We start from the raw sequence: 23,676 nt of genomic DNA, 5'->3' as shown, positions 1-23,676 counted from the left end.
TATAACAGAAGACTTTTGTAGGAGACTTCAAGTTAATGCCCTCCACCTCTCCTATCATCTACAGTTTCTGGTTTGTCATTTTGGCAAGCAAACAGTATGACCATCTGCCTTCCCTAATTATCTAAAGCAAGAACAGTTTGTGGAGCTCTATTGTGACCATGGCACACGGTATGGAAAAGTCTAGCCTATAATTTTACTAAGGCTTAGATTAGCTGCTTGGCTCACTTTACTAACTTTAACTGGTCCAGGCTGTCATGTGGGTTTCTTCAAATGCTATAAAAATAATCCATCCAAGCCACTACTTATCACTGGGATCAGTAGCATGGAATCTTGTTACTCTTTGGGATTCTGCCAGGAACTTTTGATCTGAATTAGATACTGTTGGAAGCAGGATACTGGGCTAGATGGGCCATCAGTCTAACCCAGTATGGCTATTCTTATGTTCTTACCTCAGTAATGCTGTAATCCCTTTTTAGTGAGGATTGCTTCTGTTAGGTATCTACCTTCAGAGGCTGCAGCAAAAATCTAGGAAATGTCTGGAAACAGGTTTTTAAGATGGGCCTTGAAGTAGCTGGGAAGCTTTAAACCTAGAGGATTATTCACTCCTACAAAATTAGACCACAGTCCAATGTTTGTTCCAAGCCAGAGAACTGTATTCATGAAACAAAAGGCAGACAACAGCACACAGAGAAAACAGGTGAGAATTGTACAGAAACAAAACTGAATCTGAGAGTCCAAAATGTTGAGGCCTCAGTGACTGACAGCTACAGAAGTAGAAAATATGCCCAGACTTCACAGACAATCCAAATTCAAGCATCTTGACCCAGGGACAGACTGACCATTCAGGCAATTGGACAGTGCCCAAGGGCCCAGAGGCTCTCCCCCCCCCCCCCCCCCCCACCCTGCCACTGCACACTACAATCCCCCGGCCTCAGTGGGCTCTCCCTGGTCCCACCTTGAAGGGCCCTGGTGGTCTAGAGGCCTCTGTGGGGGCAGGAAAGAACAACACTCTTTCCTGCCCACTGCCGCTATTCTGCCTGCTCCACCACATTTTTAAAAATGGGTGCTGAGACTCCCTGCAGCAGTCTCATGAGAAGTCTCAGCACCCATTTTGAAAACACGGTGGCACCGGGCAGGAAAGAGTGGGGTTCTTTCCTACCTCTTCAGTGGGCCCTTCAAGTTAGGATCGGGAAGGGCCCACTGAGGCTCAGGGAACTGTAATGTGTGGGAGAGGGGCGGCGGTAAAGCAGGCTATAGTGTGTGGGATGGGTGCAGCAGCTAGGGACAGCCCAATGACCTTTACTGCCCAGGGGCCCAGATTACTATCAGTTCGCCCCTGTCTTGACCCCCCTCACTAAAATGGCAGGCAGAGAAAACAGGTGAGAATTTTACAGAAACAAAACGGAATCTGGTTGTTCCCTCTAGATTTTCTTCACTCTTCCCCCTCAGGGCAAATGAAGGAAGTCCATAAATCTCTCTTTGGTTACAAAAATCACTTCTACTGCTCTGACTCAAAGATCCTCACTTTCTGTAAGACAAAAGGAAAAGGCTCATCTCCTCCTCTCATGTGCAACACCTGAGAGCAGAGCTCCCCTCATTGCCTCCCATTGCTTCCCTGACTCCTCTTCTGGTCAACAACCCTTTTTCTGGTAATGGCTCTGGGATGCAGTGAGTACCCTCTTCAGGGCCGGCTCAAAGGGTTATGGTTTCCTAAGCCAACTTGGTTTGGCACTCGGCCCCTCCCCCACTCCACATAGCTTCTGTTTCCAGTGCCCCATACAAGTCCAGCATCTCTCCCTCCCTCACTTGCTTGGTCCAACATCTCTTTGTAAACCCCCACTATGATGTCATGCGTGCTCACTTGAAGGAACAGGCCCTGAAAATGTCACAGTGCTTTTCCCCACAAATAAAAACTACCAGAGCCTTTGTCAAATTAAGGTAAATGTTACAAATTAACGTTTATTAAAAAAACTAACAAACTATTCTAACATCCTAATTTTCAAGTAAGTAATTTATAAACTAGTCTTTTAATCCTTTTCTAGATTCAGTTCCAATGTTCATGTAAAAATGCCACCAATACTGACATTTGCATTTAAAAATGAAAACTGAGTGTGCACACACACAAAAAAAACCCATATGTATTAAAAGAACAACTTCACCGGCTCCGTCACTTTCTTGCGGTGGGTACCTTAGGTTCTCAGCACCTGGTTCAGTCTCTGGATCCCCTCCTTGGATCTTTAGGGTGTCTTCAGAACCTACTAACCTTCTCAAAAAAATCAAAGAAGGAAGACCCTGACTCCCTGTGTGTGCAGCTGAATCAGTGTCTTCTTTGGCAGAAAAGCCGTGTATACTAACTAATTCTGAAAACAAAATATAATTATTTGTCCCTGTGCTAAAATCCCATAAGGTCTTTTAATGCACACTACACTCTCAACAATGCTCCACACAACAATGTAGCACCCAAACCTTTCTCACTGTAGAACCCATAAATTCTACAACATGTCAAGTCTCAGATTTTGTCAGTCACTAAGCAGCTTCCAGCACTGCTCCCTATGCAGACCCCAACATTCTAAAGCTGCCTCAAGCTTAAGGTCACTTTAGCTTCAATACAGCACTGGGCATTCTAAACTGTTTTTCAGCCCTGCTTTTTCTCTTTCTCCCCAGCAAACTCAGGAAAGCAATCAGAAATTACTAAACAAAAACCCACAGTATTCCCTGAAGTTACTCTTCCCTGAATCTGTTTTTTTTTTTTTTTTAAAAGCTTTTTTTCCCTTTAAAACCAGCCTCTCAAAACACCAGTTCCCTTTTATAATGAAACTATGAAATTAATAACTTTCTCTTTTAATCCCATGTCATATCCCTTCAGAGAACATTATTTCTCTGAAATCCCAAGCTCCTCAAACTCTTTTCAGAGCTCTGACATCAACTAAAATAAATTTCTGGTTTCCAATGTGTTTCTCATCCCCTGTAAACAGAGGTTTTCTTTCCCCTTTCTCCCTGAAACAGTACCCTTTTCCTCCCAGACTACTAAAAATCCTGAAACTAGATAACCTTTGTTTTATCTCTAAATTCTGCCTAAAACTCAGACTGCAGCCACACTTGCCTCTGTCTCTCTTTAGGTTTTCCAACTGACTCATACAACTGAACTTTTCTGATGACATCACTCTTTATACCAGGCTCATGCATGTGAAAGTTCTAAACCCTGCACATGCCACAACTCACTGCACAAATAAACTCTATCTCCTCTTAAAGACACAGTTTCCTCATCCTTTCTCCAAACCACAGCAGTCACTCTGCCTAGCAGTATTAATTTATTAATTTTACTGAGTTTACATTTTTTGTGGAAGCACTGTGACATTTTCAGGGCCTGTTCCTTCAAGTGAGCACACATCACATCATAGTGGGGGTTTACAAATGGCATCACGGACAGGATCTTCTGTAGTCCAACATTCTAAGCAGAGTTCCTAAAAATATTTTTTTTTTCTCCTGTAAACCCATTCCTTGAAGGAACAAGTCAAACTTGTATTTATGAGTGGTGCATGATCTGTCCTGAGGCTGAGTGCTCCCTGGGATAGTTGTCATGGAAGACTGGGCCAGAGCTTTGAGAGAAGAATGGAGTGAATACAAGGAGGGGTTTCCCTGGACAGGATAGAGTTTTAGGGTCTCAGAGTGTGGGTACACCTTCACGGGAGGGGGCAATAGAGTCTCAAACAACACTTGGTCTCCTGGTTGAGTTTGGTGTTCCTTGGAGGCAGTATGGAAGACTGGGCTCCATCATTGAGAGAGGAGTGGCAAGCATATCAAGAGAGGCAGGAGGGATTCTGGAGAAGAAGATATTTTGGAAACAGAACTGACAGAAGAGAAAGAAGACCCATATGCTATCGTTGTGGAGAAGTGGGTCATATCCAGCGTTACTGTAGAGTTGATGTGGTGTTCCAGGAAGACACATTACAAAAAGTATGACAATATATATGAAGTCCATTACAGTCAAGAGAGGTATGAGAATGGGTAGGAGTACTTGGAAGATTTGCAGGCTGAAAGTCAAATAGTAGAAGAGTGGTATCAAAAGCTGCAGAGAGAAGAAGAGTACCGTAAAATGGAAATGCAGGGAGAAGAAAGGTACCGTAAGATGGAAGAACAGAGGAAAGAAGGGTACCGCAGATTGGATGCGGCCTTTGAGAAAATGATGGAGAAGTTAACTGAAGTATGTGAGAAAAAAAGTCAGATTGCTGCTAAGGAGAAAGTAAGTTCAGCTATGTTAGGTACTACAGAAGCCGGTTTTTCCTCCAGCAGTAATACTCTAGTTGTGGCTGCGGATGCAGGCTATGGGAAACTCGACAATCTTACATGTTGCAATGGGAAGGAAACTCAGCCTATAGCTGAAGAGATGTTTAACCTATGGGAAGCAGGTTCTGAGAGTCGGCTTTTGGATGATCAGAACAATGGAATAGAGAAAGGAGAAGGATCAGTGTTGATATCGCAAGAATATACTGGATCATTGAAAACTGGTATAATTTTGGAAGAACTTCCTTCCAAAGAGAACAATACTTCCCCTGATTTAGCTGAGAAGGCTGAGAAAATGGAACTAGAGAAACTAATGTGGTCAGCTGAGGTGATGGAGATGGAACCTGAAAAGGAAAACCCAATACAAGAGGATATGGAGAAGTTGAAATACTGCCCTGTCTTCACAGGAGAATTATACAAGGCAGATGGGAAAGAGTCCTTTACCCTTGAGGGATGATCTTTTTTTTTTTAGTTACATTTGTACCCCACGCTTTCCCACTCATGGCAGGCTCAATGCGGCTTACATGGGGCAATGGAGGGTTAAGTGACTTGCCCAGAGTCACAAGGAGCTGTGCCTGAAGTGGGAATTGAACTCAGTTCCCCAGGACCAGAGTCCACCACCCTAACCACTAGGCCACTCCTCCACTTGGAAGAAAGCTCAGGAAAGGCACCTGAAAAGGTGAAGCTCAAGGGAATGGAAGTAAAAAATGAGGAAGATAATTCCTCTTTGGGAGAAGAACTGCCATACTCTTCCTCGAAAGGAGTGACGCACAAGGAATGTCTGTCAGAGATTAATTTGGTAAGGAATTCTGAACTGCTATTTCCTCTTGAACTCATAGCAGGAGGAAATCTACTGGAAGAGATTGAAGATGAAGCCAACACTATAAAGATTACTGCGGACGGGGAACCAAAAGTGGATGAGGAAATTAAGATTATAGCCTCCACAAATACAGAGGAAGCAGCAATTCTCATGGACCCTATAGTAGAAGAAAAGGAAATAAATGAAGTGGAAACTTATTCGACTGACTTAGGAACTCAGGTGGAGGAAAAAGATATAATGGACATAGTTGAAGCAGGAGGATTGTCTGACAGCAAGAGTAAAGAGGTCAGTACTGATAACTCTTTCCTTACAGAGATAGAGAAGAGAGAGAAAAGAAGTGGTAAAGGAAAAGAGGTTCGCACCCAAAGTAGCAGGCGAAATAGAGGCTTTCTGCTGGCAGGAAAAAGGAAGTGAGAAGTGAAAGGTGACAGCAAAAATGAAAATAAAAGGGATCGGAGACAGTTCTGGAGGACAAACTCTGATTTATCAAGTGGCATTCTCCTGAGGAACTTGAAGAATAAACTTATGAAGAAAAGAAACAAACAATATTTCAACTTCAGGAAAAGGAAGAAGTATCTGTTCATTTGGCCTTCCAAGAGAACACTCATCTCGAAAGGAGACTGAGTGTCGTTAAGAGACAACAAATTTTGGGGTCGTAAAAAAATAAAAGATAAATGGGAAAGTACCCCTTATGAAGTTGTTAGTATATGTTCACTTGAAGGAAGTGTGTACAAAATTAGAAATTCAAATGGAATATACAAATTAGTACACCATAACAATATTGCCTGGACCATTGAGAGAAAGTTTGACTCCTGTTAAGTCTATATTTCTGTCTTTACAAAGTAATGTTAGCTTACATGCAAATAGTAATGATGATGAGAGTTCAGAGTTAACTGACCTTGAGACTGTGTGGTTCCTGGTCAATGATTTTGAAACAAGGGCTGAGAATGAAAAAAATGATTTAACAGAAATTGAAACTGACAGCATAAGAAGTGCTGATGTTACTGTAGAAAGGCCAAGGAGGATAACCCGGGGTTGTACGTCTAGATATTTGAAAGATTATGTAGTATACCAAGTCTGAAAATGTTGAAAATGTAGGTGTTGTAGAAATGTCGGGGTCGACATTTTTCTATCAAGGGGATAAAATGTAAACTCAGTAAAATTAATAAATAAATACTGCTAGGCAGATTGACTGCTGTGGTATGGAGAAAGGACGAGGAAACTGTGTCTGTCTTTAAGAGGAGATAGAGTTTATTTGTGCAGTGAGTTGTGGCATGTGCAGGGTTTAGAACTTTCACATGCATGAGCCTGGTATAAAGAGTGATGTCATCAGAAAAGTTCAGTTGTATGAGTCAGTTGGAAAACCTGAAGAGAGACAGAGGCAAGTGTGGCTGCAGTCTGAGTTTTAGGCAGAATTTAGAGATAAAAAAAAGGTTATCTAATTTCAGGATTTTTAGTAGTCTGGGAGGAAAAGGGTACTGTTTCAGGGAGAAAGGGGAAAGAAAACCTCTGTTTACAGGGGATGAGAAACACATTGGAAACCAGAAATTTATTTTAGTTGATGTCAGAGCTCTGAAAAGAGTTTGAGGAGCTTGGGATTTCAGAGAAATAATGTTCTCTGAAGGGATATGACATGGGATTAAAAGAGAAAGTTACTAATTTCATAGTTTCATTATAAAAGGGAACTGGTGATTTGAGAGGCTGGTTTTAAAGGAAAAAAAGCTTTAAAAAAAAAAAAAACAGATTCAGGGAAGAGTAACTTCAGGGAATACTGTGGGTTTTTGTTTAGTAATTTCTGATTGCTTTCCTGAGTTTGCTGGGGAGAAAGAGAAAAAGCAGGGCTGAAAAACAGTTTAGAATGCCCAGTGCTGTATTGAAGCTGAAGTGACCTTAAGCTTGAGGCAGCTTTAGAATGTTGGGGTCTGCATAGGGAGCAGTGCTGGAAGCTGCTTAGTGACTGACAAAATCTGAGACTTGACATGTTGTAGAATTTATGGGTTCTACAGTGAGAAAGGTTTGGGTGCTACATTGTTGTGTGGAGCATTGTTGAGAGTGTAGTGTGCATTAAAAGACCTTATGGGATTTTGGGGATTTTAGCACAGGGACAAATAATTATATTTTGTTTTCAGAATTAGTTAGTATACACGGCTTTTCTGCCAAAGAAGACACTGATTCAGCTGCACACACAGGGAGTCAGGGTCTTCCTTCTTTGATTTTTTTGAGAAGGTTAGTAGGTTCTGAAGACACCCTAAAGATCCAAGGAGGGGATCCAGAGACTGAACCAGGTGCTGAGAACCTAAGGTACCCACCGCAAGAAAGTGACGGAGCCGGTGAAGTTGTTCTTTTAATACATATGGAGGCATATTTTCAAAGCACTTTGGGAGGCTAAGTTCCATAGGTTTCTATGGAACTTTGGGAGGCTAAGTGCTTTGAAAATGAGCCTCATCGGTTTTTTTTTGTGTGTGTGCACACTCAGTTTTCATTTTTAAATGCAAATGTCAGTATTGGTGGCATTTTTACATGAACATTGGAACTGAATCTAGAAAAGGATTAAAAGACTAGTTTATAAATTACTTACTTGAAAATTAGGATGTTAGAATAGTTTGTTAGTTTTTTTAATAAACATTAATTTGCAGGGCTGTGCCAAGGGTCTGTGGCGCCCCCCTGCAGGAGATCAGTTGGCGCCCCCCCGCAGACGAACAGTTGGCGCGTGCCCCCCCTCCCATCCCCTCCCCCCGTGACAATGATCACTGCCCTCCCGCTCCCATGTTCCAACTGCCCACCCTCTTCTCCCCCCAAGATCCCTTTTAAATTTACCTCCGTCCGGCAGCGATGGCGCGCCACAGCGTCAGTGAAGGAGGCGGCGCTCCCGACGTCTCTACTAGTCTTCCCTTCGCTCAAAAATTCCCGCCTTCTTCTGACGTCATTTCATTGACGTCAGAAGAAGTCGGAACACTGAGCGAAGGGAAGACTAGTAGAGACGTTGGGAGCACCGCCTCCTTCACTGATGCTGCGGCGCGCCTTCACTGCTGGACGGAGGTAAATTTCAAAGGGATCTTGTTGGTGAGGAGAAGAGGGCAGGCAGTTGGGATGCGGGAGGGCGCCCCCAGAGGACGGTGCCCTCCTGCCGTGCTTACCTCGCTTACCGTGTTGGCATGGCCCTGTTAATTTGTAACATTTACCTTAATTTGACAAAGGCTCTGGTAGTTTTTATTTGTGGGGAAAAGCACTGTGACATTTTCAGGGCCTGTTCCTTCAAGTGAGCACACATGACATCATAGTGGGGGTTTACATCTTCCTAATCCCTCCCCCCCCCCCCCCCCCCCCCAGTCTGGTCTCTCTCTCCCCCTCCCTCCCTTCACCACTGTGGTCTTGTACACTTCACCTTAGTTTCCAGCAGCAACAGTGTGAACAACAGGTGGTATTTGGCCTGCCCTTTCCCTCTGTCGTGTTCTGCCTCCTCCAATGCAATTTTGTATGGGCAGGATTTGGCAGAGCAAAGCCACAGAAGCGGGTCAAAAGCTGAATATTGTTCATGATGCTGCTGCCAGAAACCAAGGTAAATGTACAGGACTGCAGTGGAGGAAGGAGAGAGGAGGGGTTGCAATACTGGACTGGGAAGTGGGGAGAAAAGAGGAGAAACGCTGGATAAAGGAAAGGAGAGAGGAAGAAATGCTAGACTCACCAGGGAGTGGGAGAAGGCTTATCCTTTAGACCAGATGAGGCATTGGTGGTGATGTCAGAGGTTGGGGATTTTGGTGTCCTTTATCACCCGGTGCCCTGAGCCAGTGCCTCACCCGATCCAATGGTTAAGCCGGCCCTACCCCTCTTTCATAATACTGCTCTGCCATTCAGAATGGACAGCATCGACGTCAAATTTAAATCACTCCCTTACAATCCTCCCATGAGTAGTAAGCTCTCCCTTTCTATATATAGGGCACAAAACACACTGGACTGAGACTTATAGGTCTTCATACAAAAAAAGGGAAGCATTTCTGGGGGATTAACACTTGTTTCCCAGCAAATCAAATTCAGGGCACAGTACATACATGTCTTGAATGACATTTGTGGCTAGTCAGATTCCAGTTGGGGCTGAGAAGTACTTTTCTGAATCAATTTGAGTCAAAATATTTGCAGGGTTGTACTTAGATTTGAAGTGTATTGCACGAGGTTCATCCATCTCCCTAACACTATGCCTCACCTCAACAGAAAGTCATAAGAGACAGATCTTTGAGAAAGCCTGTGGAAGAAAAGAGAACTGCTGGAACTCAAGCATGACTGCTGGAAACTTCCGAGTGACCGTGAACACACTCTGCTGTACTTCTGACCTTTGTAACAATGGGAAACCAAAGTGTATGTATCGGCAGCCCTATAATGGGCTACAGCTCATTCATTGGTTTAATACAGGGGTTTTCAACCCAGTCTTCAGGGCACACCCAGCCAGTTGGGATTTTCAGGATATCCTTGACCAGGGCTTTTTTTGAGGGGGTACTGAGTGCCGGCACCTTTTTCATTGTCTGCTAAAATTGACCCATGGATTGCAAGTTGTAATGAAAGAGCTCAGGCTCTATACACCAATTCTTCCTTGTCATAGATTCTGTGACTGGTTGCAGGGGCCCTGGCTATTGTGGGGTGGGTCCTTCAGTGATCACCCCACCCCTGAAGGGTGGCCTAGCATTTGAGTACCGGCACCTTTTTTGCTAGATAAAATGCACTGTCCTTGACTGGCTGGGTGTGCCCGACGACTGGGTTGAAAACCTGTGGTTTAAAATATCATGGTGGATTGCCCTTGCTTCCTCAGATTACCTTTGCTTCAAGACAAAATTGTTTCTAATTAATGGCTTTGGTAGGATGGCATTTACCCATTTCCTTGTTTTCCCCATGTGGGTACTTTTCTTTGTTTTCTTCCTGTTTTTCTTAAAATGTCCCAGCCTATATTTCCTCAAAGGATGAAATCCTTCCTGTAGCTTCTGGAATTGATTTTAAAAAATGTTAAAAACAACTGTTACTCCAGTGATCAAAGTCACTCCACTTGGCTGAAAAGCTCAGACTAGCCCTTGTAGTTACAACTTATCAGGACAGAATGGTTATTTTCCACTCATGAAAAAAAAAAAAAGCAAAATTATATAGGCACAACTCTTTCAGGAGCAGACTAAAATCAAGGAGCACTGCAGCAACAAAAAATGATTTGTGCTGGATAACATCAACAGGGTTTCACAGGGTTTGCAATGATATCCTGAGGAACGACTGGGTATGCGTGATGTGTTCAATTTGTCTGAGTGACACTTGGGGCCTCTTTGCTAATGTACATTAAAATTTAGCTGTTGACATGTATTGGCTAAAATGAATACCTAGTAACTGCAAAGCTTCTACAACAGATTTTAAATAGAACTTAGAATTCAGATGCTAAGGTTGCAACATGTCAAATTCTGGTAGCATTTTAGAAAAAGTGTCTGTCATTGTCTAAAATACATGCAAGAATGAATGTGTATGTGCCAGCTATATGCAACAGGGGGCAGCCATTTTATAGTTATCAATATTTTGAACAGCTAGAGGGTCAGCATAGCAACTTACACACCTAAGTGTCAGAACTTACCTGTGTATATGGATATTTCAGAGCCTAGACAAGTAAGTGCCAACAAGTAAACATGTATGTTTGCCATTCTCAACAGGCCCAATATTCAGAAAATGCTGAGCTCTTAAATTTATGCTCCTACGTTAGCTGCCTAAATTTGTGCCCTACTTCAGCCAAACTTAGAAGCATAACTTCTCAGCTAAAATTCATCTTAATTTAGGAGCTTAAACGTTATGCTCATTAATTCAGGCCTGGTATTTGTTTGCCTAGATTTATGAGTCCAATTTATGAGCCTGGAACTGAAAATCAGTGCTAAGCACCTAGCTTCTTTTCTCTACCCTAAATCTGCCCCTGTGTCACCCACCTTTTATGCTCCTATATTTAAATGAATTTCTGAGTAAAAATGTATGCACTCAGCCCCAAAAATACTAGAACTAGGGGGCATGCGATGAAGCTACAATGTAGTAAATTTAAAACAAATCTGAGAAAATTTTTCTTCACTTAACGTATAATTAAACTCTGGAATTCGTTGCCAGAGAATGTGGTAAAGGCGGTTAGCTTAGTGGAGTTTTAAAAAGGATTGGACGGCTTCCTAAAGGAAAAGTCCATAGACTATTATTCAGTGAACTGAGGGAAAATCCACTGTTTCTGGGATAAGCAGTATAAAATGTTTTGTACTTTTTTGGGATCTTGCCAGGTATTTGTGATCTGGATTGGCCACTGTTGGAAACAGGATGCTGGGCTTGATGGACCTTTGGTCTTTCCCAGTATGGCAATACTTATGTACTTACAGTGGTGGAAATAAGTATTTGATCCCTTGCTGATTTTGTAAGTTTGCCCACTGACAAAGACATGAGCAGCCCATAATTGAAGGGTAGGTTATTGGTAACAGTGAGAGATAGCACATCACAAATTAAATCCGGAAAATCACATTGTGGAAAGTATATGAATTTATTTGCATTCTGCAGAGGGAAATAAGTATTTGATCCCCCACCAACCAGTAAGAGATCTGGCCCCTACAGACCAGGTAGATGCTCCAAATCAACTCGTTACCTGCATGACAGACAGCTGTCGGCAATGGTCACCTGTATGAAAGACACCTGTCCACAGACTCAGTGAATCAGTCAGACTCTAACCTCTACAAAATGGCCAAGAGCAAGGAGCTGTCTAAGGATGTCAGGGACAAGATCATACACCTGCACAAGGCTGGAATGGGCTACAAAACCATCAGTAAGACGCTGGGCGAGAAGGAGACAACTGTTGGTGCCATAGTAAGAAAATGGAAGAAGTACAAAATGACTGTCAATCAACAAAGATCTGGGGCTCCACGCAAAATCTCACCTCGTGGGGTATCCTTGATCATGAGGAAGGTTAGAAATCAGCCTACAACTACAAGGGGGGAACTTGTCAATGATCTCAAGGCAGCTGGGACCACTGTCACCACGAAAACCATTGGTAACACATTACGACATAACGGATTGCAATCCTGCAGTGCCCGCAAGGTCCCCCTGCTCCGGAAGGCACATGTGACGGCCCGTCTGAAGTTTGCCAGTGAACACCTGGATGATGCCGAGAGTGATTGGGAGAAGGTGCTGTGGTCAGATGAGACAAAAATTGAGCTCTTTGGCATGAACTCAACTCGCCGTGTTTGGAGGAAGAGAAATGCTGCCTATGACCCAAAGAACACCGTCCCCACTGTCAAGCATGGAGGTGGAAATGTTATGTTTTGGGGGTGTTTCTCTGCTAAGGGCACAGGACTACTTCACCGCATCAATGGGAGAATGGATGGGGCCATGTACCGTACAATTCTGAGTGACAACCTCCTTCCCTCCGCCAGGGCCTTAAAAATGGGTCGTGGCTGGGTCTTCCAGCACGACAATGACCCAAAACATACAGCCAAGGCAACAAAGGAGTGGCTCAGGAAGAAGCACATTAGGGTCATGGAGTGGCCTAGCCAGTCACCAGACCTTAATCCCATTGAAAACTTATGGAGGGAGCTGAAGCTGCGAGTTGCCAAGCGACAGCCCAGAACTCTTAATGATTTAGAGATGATCTGCAAAGAGGAGTGGACCAAAATTCCTCCTGACATGTGTGCAAACCTCATCATCAACTACAGAAGACGTCTGACCGCTGTGCTTGCCAACAAGGGTTTTGCCACCAAGTATTAGGTCTTGTTTGCCAGAGGGATTAAATACTTATTTCCCTCTGCAGAATGCAAATAAATTCATATACTTTCCACAATGTGATTTTCCGGATTTAATTTGTGATGTGCTATCTCTCACTGTTACCAATAACCTACCCTTCAATTATGGGCTGCTCATGTCTTTGTCAGTGGGCAAACTTACAAACTCAGCAAGGGATCAAATACTTATTTCCACCACTGTAAATGATGTGAATATTGAGCCCCTACATATCTAAGTGCTGCCAATATTTAGAACAGCAGAGGGTCAGCATAGCAACTTACACGCCTAAGTGTCAGAACTTAGTACAGAGCCCACAATCATTCAGCACAATTGATTGTGGTGGGCAGACAAAACACTGGGGTATGAAGGTGCAACCTCCCATAATGTCTTACAGTAGAGTTTTGCCCAAAACAAAGACTTTTCAAAAATCAAGATGGGCCTGGGGGCAACTATAAATCCCAACAGTGATCTCGATAGACACAGATGTGCATTCTCCTTTTGAAATGGGGAATATACATGCATTAATTAGCCCTGTCCAAACCATGTCCTATTGTCATATGCATGAATTGCAGATTTGCATGTTTAAATCCCTGCTTTCTAGCATCGGGGATTTCTATGTTCATCTGAGATACAAATGTAAATCACATGACCAGCATCTTCCCATATTATTAACAGAGAGACAGTACACTTACTGTATGTTAGCTATGATGCAGACAACATGGATGCACTTAATGCCAACTACTGAGTTGGCATTAACTGCTCCATGCTATTTGCTCTGTTAGTAACATATGGCACCATACTGCTCATCATTCAATAAACTTGCGCACCCAACTTGATACTAACCACAGAAAGTTGCATGGCCAAGTTATATATTAAAATCAGTTGCATGTGTAATAATCAAATAATTTTTTTTTTTTACATTTGTACCCCGCACTTTCCCACTCATGGCAGGCTCAATGCGGCTTACATGGGGCAATGGAGGGTTAAGTGACTTGCCCAGAGTCACAAGGAGCTGCCTGTGCCTGAGGTGGGAATTGAACTCAGTTCCTCAGGGCCAAAGTCCACCACCCTAACCACTAGGCCACTCCTCTTGGCTTTAACAAGCAATTACTGGCTATATTTGGTGTTAATTGGCACTGACTAGTAGTTACAGAATCAGTATTTTATAAAATGTGGGCATATTTTCCATACAGTGCAACTGTTGGAGAGGGAGGGGGCTGGGAGGGGCCTAGGCAAGACAGGGGCATACCTGGCACTTATGCCCACTTCTTATAGAATACTTACAGTTAGGCACAAACATGTATACCAGCTATTTATAGAATTCATGTTCAGTGCACATCAGGAGTGGCTCAAGGCAATCTATTGCCTGAGGCGAGGGATGAGATGGCGCCCCCACATCCTGCCCCCCCAAACTCCCTCTCAGAGCTACAATCAGGGAGTAAGGTGGTTGACAGTGATAGAAAATTACAAACTGACAGGAGCCAAGCAATTAAATTTATCACAAAATCATGAAAATACATAAACCATATGCACATAAAACCAAAGTGGAACAGCCTAATGGAGTCAAACCACACACACAAAAAAAAAACATGTCTTGTTCATTCCATCAGGGTTGAGCCCTCTGGTGCTAGTGGCCACCAGGATCTAGTTGCAAACCACTGAGGCCTAGGGTAAGGAGCACAAGTATTCACAGAGAATATAGAGTATGATTATTCATTCATGGAGCATTCCCAGATCAACCAATAAAACTCTCCCAACAAGAGGTACAGCGCAAAAATAGAATGTTTCACTTTACAACTCAACATTCAATCTCTGGTGTCAAATCAGTGACAGCAACACAAACTCCCTCCACTACCAAATAATATGTGATGCAAAACAAAACCTTGCAAACAGAAATTAACCAAAGCTTACCATACTGGCATCAAATAAAGGACTCAAACTGCACTAACCCTACCAACGAAGTTAGCACTGCAAATGCTCTAGAACACCATCACACCTCCAGGGATTGGTAGTGAGGGTCTTTTATTAAGTATAGGGGGCGGCAGGCTCCTTTTCACCCAGAAAAGGACAGATCGCTACAGATTCCTATACAGAATCTACATATCAACTGAATCCCTCATCCCTGTTACACAAGGTTAACACAGGCCACTTACCAAATAAATATGAGATTATAAACTTGAAACATAATATAGACAAAAAAAGTTAAATGGAAGACAAAAGAAACCAGACTGAGCAATAAAGCCCCTGAAAAACAGAGATGTATTTCCTTCAGTACAGAACAAAATACAAGTGCACATTTTCAAAGCTGAAATTATCTTTCTCTGAATACCAAAAATAAACTTATGTGTATCCTTGTTTTCTGACCATTTTATAATCCTGGTCTCTCCTGTTGTTGCTTTTCTCCAAGTCCCTTTCCAGGATCTTATTTCCATTTTCTGTTTCTTCACTGTCCTGTCTTCTTCCTTATAACTAACTCTGATACTGATCCTTTTGTTTCATTTTTGTCTCAATTTCTCTGACCTGCCTTTTTATGAACTTGTAACTAGATTTCATCCCTCTTTCTCTCCACAATCCTTGGTCTCCTCTTTCACCTACTTCTCAGCTTTCCACTTTCTCCCCTTCACCTCTGATCCCTTCTCCCTCATTCCTTCTCTAGTCTCCTAATCCCTGAATTTCACTCACTTTCCAGTCTCCCATTTCCAGAACCTGTATTCATTGCCTTCCAGACCTCATCAATCTCTGCCTCTTATATCATCCCTATTTTTCATCTCCCCCACCTCCAGTCCCTTTCTTATATATTACCCCATTTTACCTCCCCTATTTCCACCCACTCTCACATGTCACCTTTTATTTTATCCTTCAAGCACCCTTTGTAGTCCTCTTTTTCCCCAGCAGCCACTGTCCCTACCTTTTCTCCCATATTTCCTTCTCCACTTCCCCAGCATCCACTCACCTCCTCCAATATTTTTCTACTACTTTCTTCCACCTTAACCCCAGCATCCATCTCTGTGCCTCTCCATCTTCACCTTCTCCTGCATATGCCTGTTTCTCCCTCTTCCAACAATATCTGTCCTTCTCCTCCTTCTCCTACCACCAATGCCCTCCTCCCATTCCCGTATCAAGCCCATCTCCAAGCCCCAGCTCCCATCTTTCACCTGCTCCCTTGTTAGCCCCCAGCCCCCTTTACCCAGCCCTAGCATCAGACTGGTCTCATCAGCCTACTACCACTAAATCCACTGCAGAGAAGGGAGCTCTTTTCTTAGCTCAAGCCACTTTAGTTGGCAGCACCACAAGGGAAAAACATAAAACAACTTTAAATGACTTCTTCACACACAGACAGACCTTCTCCAAATACAGAACAAGGTATCACAAATAGAAATAAAAATGGGTACCCCAAGAAACTGAACTCAGCAAGTATTACAACACTGGAGAAATAAAAACAGATATGCACATACAGGGGTCCCCTGAACACGCAGTGGTCCCACACATAGTCCATCACAAGTAGTTACATTTTGGTTGATAGGTTGCTAACAGTAATTAGCTCTTGTTTTAACCCACTAACAAGCTGATGAAACATTTCACTCTTTTTTAAATTAAACTTTAATCATGATTTATTTTTAGTCCACATAAGCTTAAGAAGGTGTGTTAAAATTAGCATGTCTCTATGCAAATTCCATTTATATGAAGGGATTAGCTGTAACTTTCCTATGCATAAAGATACATTAAAGCCCTGAAAGCTTAGTTCACATTTTTTTTTAATGCTGGAAATTCAAGCCCTGAGTCAGGGGTGAAGTAAAGTAATAAAGTTATGCGTATAAGCTATACACATAACTTTATACCTGTTTTCAGTCAGCCTAAGTACCTATGTCCAACAGTCAAACAGAGAAGCATAACTTTATACGAAGAAGAGTTATGGCTACGATTACTTTTACTTGATATACCACCTTTCGGGCTAAAAACAAAGGGTCCAATATTCAGCCAGTGGCAATCAGCATTTTGTTGACCACCGCTGATGTTATACCGAGAAATTCAAAGCAGGGCCATGTCTGTACTCTAGCATTGAATTTCTGGGTATATGGAGCCAGCAAAAACATAGTCAGTTAAATGCGATATTTAGCACTTAACCGATTATCAATAACTGTATAAATATAGGACTGCATTTTCTCCCAGATTCTATATAGTATGACTTAAGTTGTGTGTGCAAATCCAGTAAGGGGAAGTATTAATGTAAATGGCTTTATGGGCAAGAATCAATATTTTAAATTGAATATGAAATGTAACTGAAAACTAGTGGTGCTGATACAATGCCAGCATAATTCTGGACCTGAAGTTCCTGAGTACTGGGGATCCTAGATTCAGATCACCTAGATCCATGGTGGACCACTACACCCAGGAACCCCAGAAATGTGAATTAACTGTATCTCTGACTCATGAGTTAAATTTCCAATCCTAAAAATCAAAGGCTGAACACTAGGGTTCCTGATTTATGGCTTAGTGGTCACAGGAGCCTAGGGTCTTTGACTCAGGGTTCCTGGGGAAGAGTCCATCTGACTCAAGGATCTCAGGCTACAACATGGTGTCTTCAAGGTTTTTTTTTCAATTTAATACTTAGATTTGTGAGTTAGACTTTTCTTCCACCTCATGCCACCGAAGGTAACATTACTAATAAAGTTAGCAATTTAGCTCACTGTCTGATGTAGAAAGTCTAGTAGGCTTCTTGCCTCTTTTAGTCATGTCTCTGCACCCACATTTTGGCAGTCATTTTAGATGGGTATATCACATACACATTTGGAAACCAGTTTTAGAAAGCCAGATATGTATCTAAATGTGTAATGTATGCACAATGCAAAGGGGGCGTTGTTTGAGTGGGACTAGGACAGGAACAAACGATGCACATGTATTCCCCATTTCAGAAGGTGAATGCACATCTATGACTATAGACATCAATGTTGGGATTTACAGCTGCTTCTGGGGATGTCTAGGTTTCAGAAATGTGCTCAGTTTGGCAGTGCTCCAAATGAAGGATTGGAGTGATTGCTCCCTTAATCTCCCAGCGTTTTTTAATGTCGCCTGAAAGGAACCGTGCTGAACCTTAGCAGGCTATATTCTTAATTGGCAACATATAGATGTGTATGATTCCAAAATGGTACGCACTTTTATTTATTTAGAATCTTTTATACCCCGCCTATCTATCACTCTAGGCAATTTACAAATAAACATACATAATCAAAACACAACTAACAACTTACAAAGTAACATAAGAACAAAATACTAAAATCAATAATATTGAACAAATAAAATACAACAAGCAAATCACTTAGTAGAATTCAAAATCAAGAAAAAGCCTGCTGAAATAGGCTTTCAATTGATTGCGAAAAGAAAGAATAGATTCATTCTGACGTAGGCCTAATGACAATGAGTTCCAAAGCGATGGACCTATAACCATAAACATTGAATTCCTGTATACATCACATCAAGTATAATATGTCTAAAGCTTGGGACTTCTAGAAAAGCCTATGTGTCGGCGCATAGACATCTTTGTAGCTGTGTTTCCTCCATTGATGTTATCCACATTAGAAGCATGTAATGTGGCAGTAAGCAGCTTGTAAGCCATTTCCAGCCACAGGATGACCTAACCCTAGATATTCAGTGTCAAGGCATGCGCAGCTTCTAGAAATGAATGTCTAGGTATGAGGGTTAACCAAGAAGTTAACTGGGCACTGGCCAATATTCAGAGCAGTGCCTAGTTAGCATATAAAATTAGGAAAGCCGTTTTGCTGTCCTAACTTTGTGTGCTCACTTAGCCCGTTAGCGGTGATGCTAACTAGCTGAGTTGATGGTCCACCCCCCCCAACCCGGCCCTAACATAGCTGGTTAGAGGATAGCCAGTTAGTAGGGAAATTCAGTGGCACTAACAGTTAAGTGCCGCTGAATATCCAATACTGGTAGACTCAAGAGAGTGGTTAAACCCTTTTGAGTATTAACCCCATTCATTTTTGTCAAATCAATATTTCCATCACACATAACTGGTACACACAGGCCCATTCCTGAAAATATTTTAGATCAGGCACTAGGTTGGCAGATCCTATTCTAAAATACTACCAGAGCTGCATACCTCTGGACCCTGATTTCAAATCCAGTTTCTACATTCTGTCTAAAATGGGGCTTCACATTAGTATGTTTTTTTAAACTCATGATATATTTGGATATTATTTCCTTACTGCACTGCTATATCAGGAGTCAAAAACTGTATTTTTTCAGGTTTTATTACACCAACCTCTAAGAGTGATCATCTGACTCCAGGTTGTAAAGAACAGATAACACAGGCTTCTTTTTTAACTAGTCCAGCAGGTTGCCCTTTTTCCATTGCATGTCTGGATTTATAACTCTGATTTCCTGAGCAAAGTGGCTGTATTGAAAACTGGAGGGAGGTGGGGAGGAAAGGTTTAATTCAGCTTGTACCTGTTGACCTAATGTTGTCTGAAAACCCTGAGCCAGAAATTTGATTCTGGTTTTACCCTTTCTTAGTGCTTTCAGTAAATACTACTTTGAATGGGCAAACCTGTCCATCTTGCTTTTCTTCAATGAACGCCAACTCCTGTGATGAGGAGGAAACAATGAGCTGCAGAGGGGAGGAAACGGAATGTATCCAGTTTGATGTAGTAAAGAGAGGTATGAGACCATACAATTGAGTATTGGGCACTTGAGTTTACCTAAGGAAAGGGAATGTTCAGGAGAGACTTGCTGACCTGAATGTGTATACCTTGGAGGAAAGGAGAAACGGGGGTGACATGATACAGATGTTCAAATATTTGAAAGGTGTTAATCCGCAAACATACCTTTTTTGGAGACAGGAAGGCAGTAGAACTAGAAGACATGAATTGAGGTTGAAGGGGGGCAGACTCAGGAGTAATATCAGGAAGTATTTTTTCACAGAGATGGTGGTGGATATGTGGACTGCCCTCCCGCGGGAGGTGGTGGAGATGAAAACGGTAATGGAATTCAAACATGCGTGGGAAAAACATAAATGAATCCTGTTTAGAAGGAATGGATCCACGGAATCTTAGCGGAGATTAGGTGGTGACGCCGGTAATTGGGAAGCAAAACCGGTGCTGGGCAGACTTCTACAGTCTACGCTCTGATCGTGACAGAATAGATAGGGATGGGCTGGAGTGTAAATTTTAAGGGGTTTCAACATTAGCTTCAGAACTTAGTACAACAACAGTGCTGGGCAGACTTCTATAGTCTGTGCCCTGAGAATGGCAAGGACAAATCAAACTCGGGTATAAAGCAGGGGCGTATCTGAACTGCGGCGGTAGGGGGGGCCAAGGCCAGAGTGAGGGGGCACATTATAGCCCCCCCCCCCGCCGCCGCCGCCGCCGCCGCCGCCGCTGCCATTGCCGATCCCCCTCCCCCCAGCTGCTACCATTTCCAACCCTCCCCCTCCGTTGCTTGCCTACCTTCGCTGGCGGGGGACCCCAACCCCCGCCAGCCGAGGTCCGCGTCCTCCTGCCGCTGCCGCTGCCGGCTGCCTTTGGTCCATTCATTTGTCCATTGAAGCTGGCGCCGACGAAAGTTTCTTTTGACTCTGACGTCGCTGCACGTTGTACGTGCAGGACGTCAGACTCAGAAACATTTTCTGAGCCTGACGTCCTGCACGTACAACGTGCAGCGACGTCAGACTCAAAAGAAACTTTCGTCGGCGCTAGCTTCAATGGACAAATGAAAGGACCAAAGGCAGCCGGCAGCGGCAGGAGGACGCGGACCTCGGCTGGCGGGGGTTGGGGTCCCCCGCCAGCGAAGGTAGGCGAGCAACGGAGGGGGAGGGTTGGCAGCGGTAGGGGGGTCCAGGGCGAAATCTGCGGGGGCCCAGGCCCCTGAGGCCCCACGCAGATACGCCCCTGGTATAAAGTATCACATACCATGTAAAATGAGTTTATCTTGTTGGGCAGACTGGATGGATCATACAGGTCTTTATCTGCCATCATTTACTATGTTAATATGTAATTGACAGAGAGGGGCATAATCGAATGAAAACGCCTATCTCAATGGGCGTTTATCTCCGATAACGGGTACCTGAAGGGGCGGGACAAACCGTATTTTCGAAAAAAAATGGACGTTCATATTTTTTCCCAAAAATATGGGTTGTGCGGGGCAAATGCCTTTGATGTGTTCGTTTTTGAGCTGGGTGCTTTTGTTTTTCAGCGATAATGGAAACCGAAAGCGCCCAGCTCAAAAATGAATACATCCAAGGCACTTGTTCGTGGGAGGGGCCAGGAGTCGTAGTGCACTGGTCCCCCTCACATGCCAGGACACCAACCGGGCACCTTAGGGGGCACTTTTACAAATCAAAGAAAAACCATAAACGAGCTCCCAAGGGCATAGCAGCTTTCCCTTGTGCACTGAGCCCCCCAAATCTCCCCCAAAACCCACTGCCCACAAGTCTACACCATTACCATAGCCCCATGGGGTGAAGGGGGGGCACCTATATGTGGGTACAGTGGGTTTTGGGGGGGTTTGGAGGGCTCAGTATTACGCACCACAAGTGTAACAGGTAGGGGGGTGATGGGCCTGGGGTCCACTGCACCCACTAACAACTGCTCCAGTGACTAGCATACTGCTGTGATGGAGCTGGGTATCACATTTGAGGCTCGCATACAGGCTGGAAAAAAAAAGTTTTTAAACTTCTTTTTTTTGGTGGGAGGGGGTTAGTGCCCACTGGGGGAGTCAGGGGAGGTGATCCCCGATTCTCTGTAGTGGTCATCTGGTCATTTAGGGCACTTTTTTGGGACTTACTCGTGAAAAAAAAGGGTCCAGCAAAAATGCCCTAAATTCTCGTTAAAAACGCCTTTCTTTTTTCGATTATCGGCCGAGGACGCCCATCTCTCCTCGGCCGATAACCACGCCCCAGTCCCGCCTTCACCACGCCTCCGACACACCCCTGTCAACTTTGTCCGCATCCGCCACGGAGTGCAGTTGAAAACGTCTAAAATCGGCATTCGATTATACCGATTTATTCGTTTTTGTGAGATAAACGTCTATCTCCCGATTTGGGTCGAAATATAGGCGTTTTTCTCTTTCGATTATAAGCAGGATACTGTTTTTCTATGGGTTTTTTTTTTTTTTTTTGCAACATTCAAAGTGGTTTATATAGTACATACAGGTATTTATTTGTACCTGGGGCAATGGAGGGTTAAGTAACTTGCCCAGAGTCACAAGGAGCTGCAGTTGGACCTGAACCCAGTTCCACAGGATCAAAGTCTGCTGCACTAACCACTAGGCAACACCTCCACTCCAAGGTGGAACACAGGAGAATGATGAAGGGTTTACCACTCACTTCTAGTTTGTTTCCACGATATGAATCAGTGTTGTTCATGAGCTGTTGAGATGTCAGTCCCAAAGCTGCTAAGTTATCCATTCCAGGAAGGAGACTTTTTGGCCTGTCCTTGTTTTAAACTTACATCCCAGAGCACTGTAGAATTCACAGTCTCTGAGTCTATCCATTGAAATCAGTGCTGTGGGTCCCATAATGCATCAGGCTGAGGTTGACAGAAATACAGGACTGGCCAAAAACCTCCCTCCTGGAGCTGGTAATTTGGCAGCTTTGCAATCCTTTGGAAAAGTTTTTCCCAATGAAACCCTAAAAACTGAAACGTATTGAGTATTAGCATAACTTCAAATTCCCATTTGACTATTTACTGAAAAGTAAGTAACATGAGTACAGACATGCCGAGATGTAGATAACTCGATCGCAGAGATACTGATAACATGCCGGTGGTGAAACTGAGAACATGTGTATTATTTCTCTGTGAAACTGACAATATGTATATTACTTTTCTGTGCAGGATTTGTGACTGAACTGCGTGGCTGTGCTACAGAACAAATGAGTGATTCTAGAGGAAAAGCTGCTTTCCCTGAGAAATCAATTCATGTGATCAATTTCTCAAAAAGCAACTGCAGCACTCAACTTCAATGCAGTCTCTTTCTTCCAGCTGCTGTTGGGTTTCTACTACTGAAGCTTTTCTCCTAATGGCCTCTTCTGGTCTTCTCTGGGTTCTCCCACTGAAAAGTGTTCTAAATGTCACTTTCTTCCAGCTGTTAGTAAGCTTCTTCTGACAATCCTAGTGGTCTATTACTTCAAAGTAAGGTTACCAGATTTTTGAAGGCCTAATCTGGAGCATTTGGAGATTTTCGCAACCAGGTATGGGGGTGCAGGAATGGAGTAGGCAGACCACTCATTGTTGCAATCAATTTTATCCAGCCCCAATTTCAGGGCCCAACCTGGGATACCAATCTATGCCATGAGATGGGCAGAAGCATGCTGTCACATCTGTAGTTTGTGGCCCTATGTGCTGGCTGTAGTACTTTTGAACTGGGTTCCAAGAGGTTTTATTTTGGTTCACATTCTTGTAACCTTTTCTGTCTCTGGTTTTATATTCTGCTCTGCTTTTCCTTCTTTATTCACCCCGTCTGCCTCTTTTTTTCTGCCTTATTGCTGTCTATTCTTCCTTTTTATTTTCCAGTTGTTTCATCTTTCTTTACCTTGACGGTGAATGTTCCATTCCTTTCCTTTTCTGACTTGTTCTTTCCCTCTCCATCTTTCTCTTTTTCTCATCTTTCCAACTCTTCCTTATGGTTCCCTTTCTTCCCTTCATCCTCTGGGAGAGAGCAACAGAGGAACTGGGAAGACGGAGAGAGATGGACAGCAGTAGTATCATCATGAAAGGAAAGAGTGAAGGGAGGCACGCATTTTTCTGCTTTTCTTAGAATTTATTAACTTTATCTTGCCCATCTAAACATTGTTTTCTTTTTAT

The 23,676-nt window shown here is 43.2% G+C and overlaps 1 protein-coding gene and 1 long non-coding RNA gene across 2 annotated transcripts in view; one reads left to right on the top strand and one right to left on the bottom strand.

Annotated features, from left to right (window-relative positions):
- LOC115476676 (phospholipase A2 inhibitor and Ly6/PLAUR domain-containing protein-like) overlaps positions 1-23,272 on the top strand; it is a 68,185-nt gene extending 44,913 nt beyond the window's left edge. Inside the window, exons 4-6 of the mRNA XM_030213186.1 lie at positions 9,314-9,457; positions 19,391-19,534; positions 22,708-23,272. Of these exons, the coding sequence (XP_030069046.1) occupies positions 9,314-9,457; positions 19,391-19,534; positions 22,708-22,892 (473 nt within the window). The 3' untranslated portion in view covers positions 22,893-23,272. The remainder of the gene's footprint in view (positions 1-9,313; positions 9,458-19,390; positions 19,535-22,707) is intronic.
- Positions 10,783-23,350, bottom strand: LOC115476677. The gene is made up of 3 exons (XR_003943217.1): positions 23,266-23,350; positions 11,157-11,160; positions 10,783-10,795 (listed from the first exon to the last, which is right to left on the bottom strand). It is a non-coding gene; the product is annotated as an uncharacterized LOC115476677 (long non-coding RNA).
- Between the last annotated feature and the right edge of the window lie 326 nt (positions 23,351-23,676).

This window comes from Microcaecilia unicolor, chromosome 8 (assembly GCF_901765095.1).
Source record: "Microcaecilia unicolor chromosome 8, aMicUni1.1, whole genome shotgun sequence".
Lineage (NCBI taxonomy): Eukaryota > Metazoa > Chordata > Amphibia > Gymnophiona > Siphonopidae > Microcaecilia > Microcaecilia unicolor.
Note: the sequence above shows the minus strand (reverse complement) of the source record. Positions and strands in the feature narration are given on the sequence as shown.